At 31.5% G+C, this 14,049-nt stretch overlaps 1 protein-coding gene across 1 annotated transcript in view; it reads left to right on the plus strand.

Annotated features, from left to right (window-relative positions):
• LOC139484666 (vascular endothelial growth factor receptor 1-like) overlaps positions 1-13,816 on the plus strand; it is a 62,712-nt gene extending 48,896 nt beyond the window's left edge. The window contains exons 20-30 of the mRNA XM_071268516.1: positions 5-141; positions 897-1,026; positions 2,414-2,518; positions 3,640-3,759; positions 7,032-7,252; positions 7,491-7,613; positions 8,210-8,280; positions 8,871-8,911; positions 9,162-9,261; positions 11,108-11,213; positions 12,389-13,816. Of these exons, the coding sequence (XP_071124617.1) occupies positions 5-141; positions 897-1,026; positions 2,414-2,518; positions 3,640-3,759; positions 7,032-7,252; positions 7,491-7,613; positions 8,210-8,280; positions 8,871-8,911; positions 9,162-9,261; positions 11,108-11,213; positions 12,389-13,165 (1,931 nt within the window). The 3' untranslated portion in view covers positions 13,166-13,816. The remainder of the gene's footprint in view (positions 1-4; positions 142-896; positions 1,027-2,413; positions 2,519-3,639; positions 3,760-7,031; positions 7,253-7,490; positions 7,614-8,209; positions 8,281-8,870; positions 8,912-9,161; positions 9,262-11,107; positions 11,214-12,388) is intronic.
• Positions 13,817-14,049: the final 233 nt, after the last annotated feature.

Here is a 14,049-nt window from a genome sequence, read left to right on the forward strand (position 1 = left end):
TTAGGCGAAGAGCACACAGTACCGTTCAAGACACATGACATTAAAATAATCATATCTGTGGCGGTTGCAGCAGCAGTAGCAGTCATTATACTTGTAGTGTTGATAACATGTGTACTTTACAAGCGTAATGCTGTAACAATGGTAAGTCAAACATGTAGTGTTGGTAATGTGTTTACTTTACAAGCGTAGCGCCGTAGCACTGCCAAGTCATCAATAAGGCATACACAATGTACGCTGCTTAAAGGTATTAAAGAGTAAAATAAAAAAAAAACGGGAGGTTTGGTCTGCCCCAAAACTATGTTCAACCCACCATTTGTTTTAAATGTCCTATACCAAGTCTGGAAAATGGTCATTGTTATATTATAGTTTGTTTCTGTGCGTGTTACATTTTAATGTTGTGCTTCTGTTGTGTTATAGTTATCATCTTATATTTGATGCGTTTCCCTCAGTTTTAGTTTGTAACCCGGATTTATTTTTTTCTCACTCGATTTATGTATTTCGAACAGCGATATACTACTGTTGCCTGTATGTACCGAATTTCAAGAAAACTTAAAACGGAAAGTCCCTTATCAATGGCAAAATCAAAAGGGGAAACACATCAAATGAATGGATAATAAATGCCATATTCCTGATTTGGTACAGGCATTTTCTTATGTACAAAATGATTAATTCATCCTGGTTACATAGCTAGCTAAACCTCTCTTTGTATTAAAATCACATAGAATTTCAATATGATGACAACGATGTGTGATGTGTACAAAACATTCAAAAGAACTGTTGAAAAATATCAATCAATATCATAGATTAACTCATCATAGATACCAGAATATAAAAAGAGATACATTCTATTATTTCATTAGTATGATAATTCTGTTTCATTCAATTGCTTTTTTCAGCATAAAGAATTGGAGAGGACATTGATGCATCCAAGTGGAGACTATATTCCAGATATACCTATTAATGAACAAACATCCTGCTTACCCTATAATGCAAAATGGGAGTTCCCAAAAAAGAGGCTCATACAGGGTAAGCAGACAAAATCTAATATAAACCAATTTGTAAAGTCAAATGAATCTGAAGTTTTTACAAATATCAATTTAACTATGCTCATTATAAGTGATTTAATATTTTTTAAAAGTATACGGACATTTTTTGAAAATGTATACCTGTTTAAGGCATAAAAGTATAACATGGAGAGTGTGAATCATTGATATTTTGGTCATCAGTGCTGTTCGGCTTTGTGCTTGTTTTGGCTTACGGACTTTTTAAACTTGGGCGTCGCTGATGGGTCTTATGTGGGTGGGCGCGTGACTGGCCTGTTAAATTTTAAACCTTGTACCTTTTGTTAGCTTCTATTCGTGTGTTTCTCTGTCCTACATGTTCTTCCATTTATTTGTACTGTAGTCCTGTCATGTAATGTTGTCATTTTAATTTTATATTGAACATTGCCATTAAAGCGGGTGCAACCCACCATTTTCTTTTTAGAATGTCCTGTACCAATTCAGGAAAATGGCCAATATTTTATTATAGTTCGTTTTTGTGTGTGTTACATTTTAATGTTGTGTTTCTGTTGTGTCGTAGTTCTCCTCTTTAATATGATGCGTTTACCTTATTTTTAGTTTGTAACCCGGATTTGTCTTTTTCTCAATCGATTTATGAATTTGGAACAACGATAAACTACTGTTGCCTTGATTTATTAGATGTATTCTGATACTCATTGATAGTATACTTATGATTTTGAAAATCAAACTAATACAAGTTATTTCTGTCTGCTGATTTAACGTTTATTCAAACACTTGTTAGAATTAAATTGATGCTTTCAATATATATCCTGATCATATGTTTAAAAAATGTATACATGACGTCCGACGAAACATGATATTTGTAAAATGTGTAACAAAGGGTTTAATTATTATATTGGTGTTGAATAGAAGTATATAAAGTAATAGTATGTTGAAAGTATATTGTTGTAAAGAGTATCCCTATGGAATACCACATGGTATATCCAATAAGTTTGATAAAGGTTTTGATAGATGTGAAGAGCATTGATTCCCACATCATATGGCTTGATATTCCAAACCAAACACATATATAACCACTTACAAAATACCCAACGACGAGAAATTGCAAGAAAAGAGACGGGCGAAGCCAAATGGACTTTCGGGAGTAGAAAAAAACCTGAACCATCATAAAACAACAACCCGAAAGACAGCGAAAAGACCGATAAGTCGACAAAACACTGTAGAAAACTAAAGGATGACCAACATGAAACCCATCAAAAACGTAAAAGTTATAAGAGTAAACGCTATTAAAAAAAATAAGGAAATAAACCATACCATTAATACAATTTATTTGTTATTAAGAGAAGTAATACATTTTAAAGAAAAGCTTATATATTTTATAATAATTTTAGGTATGGTGTTAGGTCAGGGAAATTTTGGTCGTGTCATTAAAGCAGAAGCTATTGGTATACTAGAAAATGAAATAGGTTCAACAGTTGCCGTAAAAATGGCTAAAGGTAGGCATTAAACTATGTAAACTTTCACTTAGCAGGGTGGTTATTGAGATTTGCCATACCCAATGATTATCTCCCCAGTAAAATTACATTTTTCATGTGTACATTTCTTAACTGAAACTATGTATGTATTTAGCTTAGTATAAATATACCAGCACAACACTGTTGAATCTGCAGAAGCGAACATTTGTTTGTAATTCGTCATGCTAGCCTATAAGGATATCAAGATAAAATCGATTACACTATGTTCAGTACTCTTGACCACTGAAACACCTAGACTGAATAAAATATTCAGGTTTCGGTAGCTTTATGTAACAATTCCTCGTCAGTACAATCTACAGTTGCAACAAAATATATGATATTAATTTGACATGTACGTCTCAACAAGTGACAACTCTACGACAGAGCCATTCAGATATTATGATACACGGCTGAAACACGTGTTTTATTCATAAAATTATGAATTTAAAAGATCGATATTTGGGTCAAATTCGTTTTCCGAAATAATCTGTGAAATATCCTGCTTGATTTTTTAAAACAAAATCAATATGCTTCAATCGACTACTATCTATTTTAACTTTCTATGCAAAACAAAGTATACAAGTATAAGTTTTTGAAAAATTATAGAATAATTGCTTATTGTGAAAGAGCAGCAATAGTTTTACTCTAAATATTAGCACAAATATGTTAAATCTGCTAAATTGTGGAAGCAAACTTTTGCTCTTTATCCGAGACGCAAACTTTTCAAGATCGACATTTGGCTCAAATTATTTTTCCGAAATGATTTGAGATATTCTGCTTGAAATTATAAACAAAATCAATAGATTTCGATTGACTTTAATTCAATTTCAAATTTCGCTTTTAATTTCAAATTTCGCTTCCCCCATGGCTGATTTATTAGACCGAGTTAGTTTGGAAGAGTTATAGAATTACCGCTTATCCTCTCAAAATTCACAGGAACTAAAATATAGTTAATGATAAACAGCATTGCAATCCAGAAGAGAAGCATATCCTGTAAAAGTATGACTAATTGCTATTTATGAAAGGGAAATTACAGTTTTTAAGGAAATTCTGCATCTAAATTTTGTTTTAATTTATTTGTTTTATTCTATTAATTTTGCCAGACTGCACAGATAACGAACAGATGATGGCTTTGATGTCAGAGCTGAAGATAATGATACATCTCGGTCAGCATCTTAACATTGTTAATTTATTGGGTGCCGTGACAAAAGAAATCAAATATGGTAAGTGAATTTTATAGTATGTACTAATCTATACAGACTGAAACTTTTAGGACGATAATCTAATTTCAACTAATATTTACAAAAGGATTCAAAAAATTATGTTATTCTTCTTTAAAGAAGTAATATAATATAAGATAAGATAAGATACTTTATACCAGACATATATTGTCTTTATATACATCCAATCATGAAATTAACGTACAACAATTTTTATAAGATATCAACTAAACATCAACTTGCTTTTAAAAAAAAATTACGTTTATCGACATCTATGAATGCCTTTCTTGTTTAGTTAATATGTTTTATTAAAATTTGATCAATCACAATTCATCCTTCACGAGTTCACAGATTAAGCTGTAGATATAATCGTGCATTCTACAAACATTTTTTTTGCTGGTATTTAGCAATTACCTTGTCCACTCGTCTGTCTGTCTGTGTGTCTGTCTATATGTTTGACCGTCCCGATTTGTGTTGATAGCATAACTTCTGTACCGTAGAACTTGGTTTGTATTATACCATTTGAAGTTGACTTTGGTGACATTAGGCTGATTTCTGCTCTTTTTACACAGGTTATGTCATTTTGACACATTTCCCGTTTCCATTCTCAATTCTGTTTGACCTTTGTTATGTTAACTTCGATAGTAAAACCTTGTCTGAATAAAGATTAACCAAACTTGTATTATGGTCGTTTCGTTGGAAGGCAATACCAAAAATCAGGTCACTGTGACCATAACTGTTACCTCTTTGATAGTAATACATTGTTAATAAATTGTTCAAATAAGGCCTTCGAAAATAGTGGAATAAATTACTTTTGGAGTGTCAAGAACTCGTTGGAAGTACTTGATAAATTGCATGCTTATATTGGTGATTTTGAATCTGTTCAAAGTTTTGATTTTTCTACCCTGTATACCACATTGCCTCACATTCTCATTAAGAAAAAATTCACACACCTAATTAAATGGGCATTCAAAAAATCAGAATGTGAATATATATGTTCAAACTCTTTTAGGTCATTTTTTAGTAGCAATAAACAAAAAAACTATGTTAATTGGACATGCTTTGATACTATATATGCCCTTGAATTTTTACTAGATAACTTTTTTGTTCGCTTTGGGGATTCCGTATATCGTCAGATTATCGGAATTCCAATGGGGACTAACTGTGCACCACTTATTGCGGACCTGTTTTTGTATTGTTATGAGTTACAATTTATGACAAAAATAAGCAAAGACCCATCGAAACAACATCTGATAAACAAATTTAATAATACTTTTAGATATTTGGATGATATTTTGGCTCTCAATAATGACTTCAGTATGTATATTAATGAAATTTATCCTGTTGAACTTACTTTAAATAAAGCTAATACTAACAATGACCACTGCCCTTTTCTCGATCTTGATATCTATATCACTAATGGAAAGCTGAATACTAAAATTTATGATAAAAGGGATGATTTTTCATTTCCTATCGTTAATTATCCGTTTTTAGATGGTGACGTTCCCTTGTCACCATCTTACGGTGTTTATATATCTCAACTTGTACGATTCGCTCGTGTATGTAACAATGTTTTAGATTTTAACGAGAGAAATTTATGTATTACTGAAAAATTATTACACCAGGGTTTTCGATATCACAAACTAGTCAAAACATTTACTAAATTTTATCATCGGTATAAAGACATTATTCGTAAATATAGCTCAACATGCAGACTTTTAATACGTTCAGGTATTTCACATCCAATTTTTTTATGGTAATATTCTTTATAAAGCACAAAGGTGTCAGTATTCACCTCAGAAACTTACAAAACCTTTGAATAGACTTATTAAGAAGGGATATAATTACGATACTGTTGTCAAGTCATTAAAGATTGCATATTTTGGCGTTAATATTGAGTCATTGATAAGGTCTTTGCATCGGAACTAAACACATTTATTCTAAAAACAGTTGTTGGCATGACACGGGTTATGTTCTTCTCATATATGTTATGATGGTATGATACTAAACCCCTAACGGGAAGGATTGTGCCTGATGTTCATATGATGATATCATAATCTTTCAGTCAGTTTAGTTGAAGTCTGGAGCTGGCATGTCAGTTAACTGCTAGTAGTCTGTTGTTATTTATGTATTATTGTCATTTTGTTTATTTTCTTTGGTTACATCTTCTGACATCAGACTCGGATTTCTCTTGAACTGAATTTTAATGTGCGTATTGTTATGCGTTTACTTTACTACATTGGTTAGAGGTATAGGGGGAGGGTTGAGATCTCACAAACATGTTTAACCCCGCCGCATTTTTGCGCCTGTCTCAAGTCAGGAGCCTCTGGCCTTTGTTAGTCTTGTATTATTTTAATTTTAGTTTCTTGTGTACAATTTGGAAATTAGTATGGCGTTCATTATCACTGGACTAGTATATATTTGTTTAGGGGCCAGCTGAAGGTCGCCTCCGGGTGCGGGAATTTCTCGCTACATTGAAGACCTGTTGGTGACCCTCTGCTGTTGTTTTTTATTTGGGCGGGTTGTTGTCTCTTTGACACATTCCCCGTTTCCATTCTCAATTTTATTAGATAAATAAAGGCAACAGTATTATACCGATGTTCGAAATTCATAAATCGATTGATGAAAAAACAAATCCGGATTCATGTCAAAGGCAGAACTGTTGTGCTTAAGAACTTAAATGACCAAGTTTTGTGTCTTGGTGCATAATGGGAAGTCGATGTAGCATATTCCAAAGCCATTCCATTGTATGATATTTACCAATGGACATTTGACTACTCTGACACTAGTACTTAAACCTTGTTTGCTTTGTAGCAGGTACATTTCTATGTTGCCGTAGAATTTTTTGTACAAAACTTGGTTTGTGAATGCGTTATTGGAATTTGATGTAATTTTGACCTTTGACCTTTGACATAAATATTGCTATTAGTAACAGATTATCAGCGGAATATCAGTCATATCAATACGGATATGGAAGATATTGTAGTTAGTATCATATTCAAATCTCTTCATGTACAGTATTCAAACCACAAACGTTATTACTGAAACAATAATATGAATGTACATGAACGTAGAGTATTAAATAAAGGCAACAGAAGTATATCGTTGTTAGAAATTGAAAAATCGATTGAGAAAAAAAAAATCGGGGTTACAAACTCAAATTGTGGGAACACATCAAATATAACACAATATTAAAATGTAACACACACAGTATTAGTCTTGCTATCCGGATAACTCTTGCCCTTCTTACTAATGTGTTGTTTTGCACTTTCAAGGTGAACTAATGGTGATTACTGAATACTGCCATTTTGGAAATCTTCGTAACTATCTGATTCAAAAGAAGGAAACGTTTAAGGATCTCAAAGACAATAAATTACCAGATAATCTAAATAACGGACCTCTAGAGGATGCAAATGGTCCTCTTTTAACCACGAACAATCTTATTTGCTGGGCTTTCCAAGTTGCAAGAGGAATGGAATACTTGACTTTTAAAAAGGTGACAGCATTTATAAGGAAAACATACTTAATTATAATCAGCGATTTAGTTATAATCTTGAAATAAAAAAAATGAAACAATTATTTTCTGTTAGGACTAACTTTGAAACTTGGTTAACACAATTTTGTTTAAATATACCTGACAACATTAGAATATATCATATTAAGCACTGAAAAATTCAGGACATGAAACTTGATTTACATTAGGCCGATTATATTAGTTTTAACTCTTATTCCAGTACATTCACAGAGATTTGGCAGCTAGGAATGTTTTGTTAGCACAAGATAATGTTGTGAAAATCTGCGATTTTGGTCTTGCTAAAGACTGCTATAAGAATCCTGAATATCGTAAAAAGGGAGATGTAAGTTTTGTAAATTGTGCATACTTTTCAATTTTCAATTCTCATTTTTTTTAATAAGAATTGGATTTTAAAATTATTTTTTTTGACAATTTTTGTTCTAGTTCCTGGATATAGGTTAAGTTCAAAAGTTAGTGAAATGCATGCACACAACATTACATATTTTGTTTCAATTAAGCAAACATAGATGATACAATGTTTTTCGAAGAAGAAAATGATGTTCGCTCTTTTAGCGTATGATATGTGAGTGAAAGTGAAGTAGTCTGCAAGTCTTTAAATTTGTGAAGAGTTACTGATGTTTAGATTTTTTTTATTGTTTCTTAAAAAATTGAAAATATGTTTTTTCCTTATTTATTGCTGTTAGAATACTGTCAACAGTCACTTGAAAAGATCCACTCCTGTCTAATAAGAGCTTGTGGCACAATTTAAAAAGGCTGTACAATTGGTGATGTTTAACGTTGAATAACCGTATTTAACAGTTTCTATTGATTAACATATACAAATTCAGTTATATAGCTCATTTAGAAATATTCTTTTAAAATTGTGTTGCTCTCTGTTGCGAGTGGTGTCAGAAAATGGGATTGAATATTTCATTTCAGGGACCAGTTCCAGTAAAATGGATGGCAATTGAGTCTTTAACACATCAAATATACACCACTAAAAGTGACGTGTAAGTAACCTTTAACACATCACTAAACTTAATGTGTCAATCGGCTGTTGTCTGCTCTATGGTCGGGTTATTGTCGCTTTGACACATTCACCTTTTCTATTCTCAATTTTATTAACCGTAAAACATCAAATCTACACCACTAACAGTGACGTGAAAGTAACCTTTAGCACATTAAATATACATCACTAAAAGTTATTTGTAAGTAACCTTTAACACATCAAATCTACATCACTAAAAGTTATTTGTAAGTAACCGTTTACACATCAACATTTACAGCACTAAATTTCATGTGTAAGTCACCGTTGACGCATCAAATCTACATCGCTAAAGTAATGTACAAGTAACCTTTAACACATCAAATCTACAACACTAAAAGTTATTTGTAAGTAACCGTTTACACATCAAAACACTAATAATGACCCACAGGATAACTGAAAATATTGCGTGACTAGATAATTTCAATCGAGGGACCTAAGAAATTTATTTTTTCCGGCACTTGTTGGGTAGGGGTATTTTTATAAGATTTTTGCATTGGACATTTTAAAACATGAATTATTCAAAATATAACTTAATATGAATTTATCTTTTAGATGGTCCTATGGTGTGTTCTTATGGGAAATATTTTCATTAGGTAAGTTTTGATCAAATGCTTATCACAAAAGGGTAACTTATAATTATATTACTATTTTGTTTATATTCATGTATGATAATGCTTTTTCATTAAATTGATGAATATATTTGTTTTCTTATGGTTGTGACCTGCTACCTATTTCTTGCATGAAGCAGACCCATGATTCAATATTATGCATCATGTTTAAGTTTTGAAACCAGATAACTGCAACATTTGTAGTACATAACTATTTAAAACTGATTTTTGATAGGTGGTACACCTTACCCAGGAATAGAAATCAACGAAAAATTTATAAACCTGCTGAAGGATGGTTATGTTATGGAGAAACCAGAATATTCGTCAGATGAAATGTAAGTCCATTGTCCTTTGTTAGTCTTGAATAATTTATAGGTTTAGTTCATTTATATATTTCGGAGTCTAGTATGACTTTCATAATCACTAAACTAGTACACAGTTTTGTTTAAGGGCAATGAGAAGCACGTATTGAAGACCCATTTGGTGGCCTTCATCTGTTTTCTGTTCTTTGATCGGGTTGTTGTCTCTTTGATACATTCCCAATTTCAATTCTCAACTTTATTGTTAGTGTATCTTCATCTAAATACTTTGCAGTATTCCCTCATAACATCTGGCTTATTATAAGGAAAGGTTGCAATTATCAACTCTCTAGTTTTGGATGTCTTATGTACGAATCAAAGGGCAAGGGGGACATTCAAAACTCAAAAGTCGAAGATAAACTGACAATGCCATGAAAAAACGAAAAGAAAAACAAGTCAACAAAACAATAAAAATTAAAATATTTTTTGGTAATATTAATTTGACGTGGCTATTTACTTATACATCTCGTCATTGCGTTATTGTTCTATGGTAATTTATTGTATTCTTGTCTTTCGTTTTTGTTAATGAGCTTTGTCTATATGCCCTTTTGCATTTCTTTGTTGACATAATTGTTTGTCTTAATAGGGATTAAGACTAAAACACAATCTTGACTACTGTACCCTTATTTTTGACATGTTAACTTTTTGTTCTATCGTTTGTAGTTGTTATTCTATTATTTTTTTTTTTTAATTTTCGTATTCGTATGTAAAAGTAAAAAGATAATTAATCACCCAGTTCAATTATAAGATTTAGTTATAAGCAACTAAACGAACATGATTTATTTGTTTTACAGTTAGATTCAGAAGAAATACCGACATAGCTCGATAATACAATAAATTATATAATTACTAACACAATTCTATATTAATATTCTTGTTATTGTTATAGAATACATCAAATAACATAATTACAAACCTGATCTTGAACTATATCAAATTCTAAGAAAGTTACCTGTGACGTAACTTTGCTGACATTGATTCAGTCGTGTGACAGTCAATGCGTGGTTCTGTTGTGCTGTTTTTATGTGCTGTCCTAGGTTGTTTTTATTCTGTGGTTAGCATGTCGAAATGAGCTATTGTATTGTTTATTTGTGTTTTTCTCTGTCCTGATTGTGTTTGCATTTATTTGTACTGTATTCCTGTCATGTAATGTTGTCATTTTAGAGTTATATTTAACATTGCCATCAATGTGCGAGGTTTGGTTAGCCACAAAAGCAGGTTCAACCAACAATTTTTTCTTAAAATGTACTGCACCAAGTCAGGAAAATGGCAGTTGTTATCTTATAGATCGTGTCTGTGTTCGTTGCATTGTGGTTTTTTTTTATCTTGCACTTCAGTTGTTTGTTGTTTCGTTGTTTTTCTCTTATTGTTGATGTGTTTTCCTCGGTTTTAGTTTGTAACCCGGATATGTTTTCTCTAAATCGATATCAACATAATTGAATTTTCATACAGAGTTCGAGTATGAACAACTAAAAGAATAAAGAGTATATTTTCTTCTAGGTTGAAATAACACATATCGTTGTTCATTATTTCCGTTGTCATGAAAGGCTTTTTTATTGGAATTACAATTAGTAATAATTTTCATCTGAAAATTGTATTCTTTTTTTCAGTCAGATACAAGTATTCAAAAATAAAGTTATACAATGAATTTATTATTGGATTTACTTGTACTGTAAAAACTCTAAACCATCTGTGTACCACGTTTGAATATTCTTATTTTATTTCATACTAATTAAGAACAAATAGGTGTACTTTTCTGAATAGTCTATAATATCTTAAATTTGTCTAAGGTAAACTTCAATAAATCTATCTCGTTATTTAGGTATAAAGTCATGAAAGCAACATGGCAAACAGAACCAGATGAGAGACCATCTTTTACACAGTTAGCAAGTCTAATTGGAGATCTCTTGGAGGGTAATGTTAAACAGGTATACTTTATTCCTAGTACAAGTGATAACGTCCCTCAAAATTCCTGTGTTAAGTTTTCAGTTTTTAACATAGGAGTGAAGACGTATATCACTGTTATAGTCCAGAGTAATCGAATGCATTGTTCAACTGCACTTATCTCGCACAGATACAAAATTTAATGATGACTTGACATGCGTTTAAAATATTTTGCATCTAATCAGACAACATATTTGACTGGTCCAATACCGACACTCTTTGACAACAAGTTGTTACAAGCAAATTATAACAAATTGGAGTAAACAACAGTACAATGACGTAAAAGAGTAAATTCATATTTCATTAAAATTCAGCAATACAATTCTGTCTCAATTTAGTTTTAATCTAAATATAAAATAATAGCATATAAAGTGTTTCACTCCTAAAAGCAAACTGATAATTTTGATTCTAGTAAATATTTGAGACAGATCCAATAAACCTGTAAACTTTTCCTACTTTTACATTTCTTTATCAAATACATACGTCTATTTAATTATAAACGAAATTTACTACATTATTATTGTAATCAATTGAGTAATTAATTGATTTATGTTTAACGCCACTTTCAACACTAGTGTGCTATTTCGTGGCGGTCAGTTTTTATTGGTGGACGAAGCAAGACTTCCAAGGAAGAAAAACCGACCTTTGGTAGAAAAACAGACAATCCTAGTATATAAAGTTTGGAGTTGTGCGCACTTGAAACGTGTGCGATTCGAACTCACAACCTCAGTGTTGACAGGCAATGTAGACTCACTTGCAAGAGAATAATTCATCAACAATGATTCTTAATGATTCTTAACAAATTTTGAAAAAAAATGAACTTAACTGGCTGCTTAAAGGATATTATTATTTTATCATATCACTTCCACTTATGATTGAACAAACAAACAAAACTCCTAATTTTTTCTATACTTATAGCTAATTCCCATATATGCATATAGTTTTTTAATTTATTGCTGGACTCATCTGATGAGAATTTCTCCCATATCCTTTCTTGTTTTTCAATAATGATATCCCAAAACTGCCATTAACTTATTAGGCATTTAGTTTATTTTATTCATCTTTTCTCAAGTTTGAGATTTTAATTATAATTCTACATACATTATATCATATGTGTATATAGACTTTGCATACCTTGAAGTAATATCTATATTTTCAGTATTACTTGGATTTATATACATCTAATTACTTAGAAATGGTGGATGCAGACAAGACAGAAGGTGAATCGAGCAAAGGAGCGTTTGGATACAATGGCTATCTAAAAATGAGTGGTGAACCGTCACACTATACAAAAATGGAACAAGTTCAATCCCATCCGATTGATCAAAATAAGTTCAATGAAGAATTCGATCGTGACAAAAGCCCTTACATCAACAAAAGCCAGTGGTGTAAGGAGGAAACTAGTGATAACGTTATATCGTCACGCTATACAAAAATGGAGCAAGTTCAATCCCATCCGATTGATCGAAATAAGTTTAATGAAGATATTGATTGTGACAAAACCCCCTACATCAACAAAAAACAGTGGTGTGAAGAGAATTCTACTGCTGTCGAACTTCAACCATTGAGAGTAAAAGAAGATAGTGATAACGACATATCGTCACGCTATACAAAAATGGAGCAAGCTCCAACTCATTCGATTGATCAGAATAAGTTAAATGAGGATATTGATCGTGACAAAATCCCCTACATCAACAAAAAACAGTGGTATGAAGAGAATTCTAGTGCTGTCGAACTTCAACCATTGAGAGTAAATGAAGATAGCGATAACGTCACATCACGTCAAGCAAATAAACGTGAACAACCTCATCAATATATTAATACTTCCTCATACTGCCAAAGAAATGATCATACAGTTATTGAAGTTTCCAATGCACCTGTCCCTGTTTCCGCTCAGATATCTGATGATAAAGCGGGACCAGAAGACGAAATGTGAAATTTATGTGTGGTAGAGGTGGACAATTTTGCCAACTTTGGAGATAAATCATGGCCTATTAATAAAGATAACAAGTAATTCCGGAATATTATATAAACTGGTGTTTTATACAATTGTGATATAATTTGTGAACAATTACATACCTCTTGTTTTCATAATGACAACATTAATGTTAATAATAGACTTATTGTCGCTTCAGACAGATTCGTCAACTTGTAAATATTATTTTATTTATTTTGATGTAAATAGTTATACTGACGGTTTCATCATAATTCACGTGATATCAATGTAGGCGGATGTCTTGAATAAATGTAAACCAATGACTCAAATGTCCATGTGATCTTTTCAATTCCACGAAAATAAGTTTTCACGAAAACACTGTTTTTCCTCACCCAAGAAGAAATAATCCACAGTTTCTTTTTTTATTGCATATTTCATGGTGTTACTTATATTAGTGCAAAAGAAACTTCGACAACACATTTTAATTTTATTGAATGTTTACTAAATTTTTTCGAATGATCGAGTGGTTTTTATCAGTTATATTTTTGGAACAAATTTGTATTATCATTTTGACTTTGTTATGTAATTGCGTAAGATTAATTCGTTTTTTTTAATGACAGGAGTCAAGTCAGTATAATAAAATGTATAGTGTATTCAATGTATTTATTTAAAAGTGGTTGTGTGTTTTTTTAAGGAACTTATACCTAAGTCTACCATAAAATAATTGAGAACAAGCTTTATTAATGTAATATGCTTCTCTTTTCAGTATGTTAATACTGACAATTTAAATGTAAAACAATAAAAAAAATATACCGAACACCGCTGAAAAATTCTTTACAAAAAGTTCCAAAGCAAATGGCAAACCCAAAAGCTCAAAAGCTCAA

This window comes from Mytilus edulis, chromosome 8 (assembly GCF_963676685.1).
Source record: "Mytilus edulis chromosome 8, xbMytEdul2.2, whole genome shotgun sequence".
NCBI lineage: Eukaryota > Metazoa > Mollusca > Bivalvia > Mytilida > Mytilidae > Mytilus > Mytilus edulis.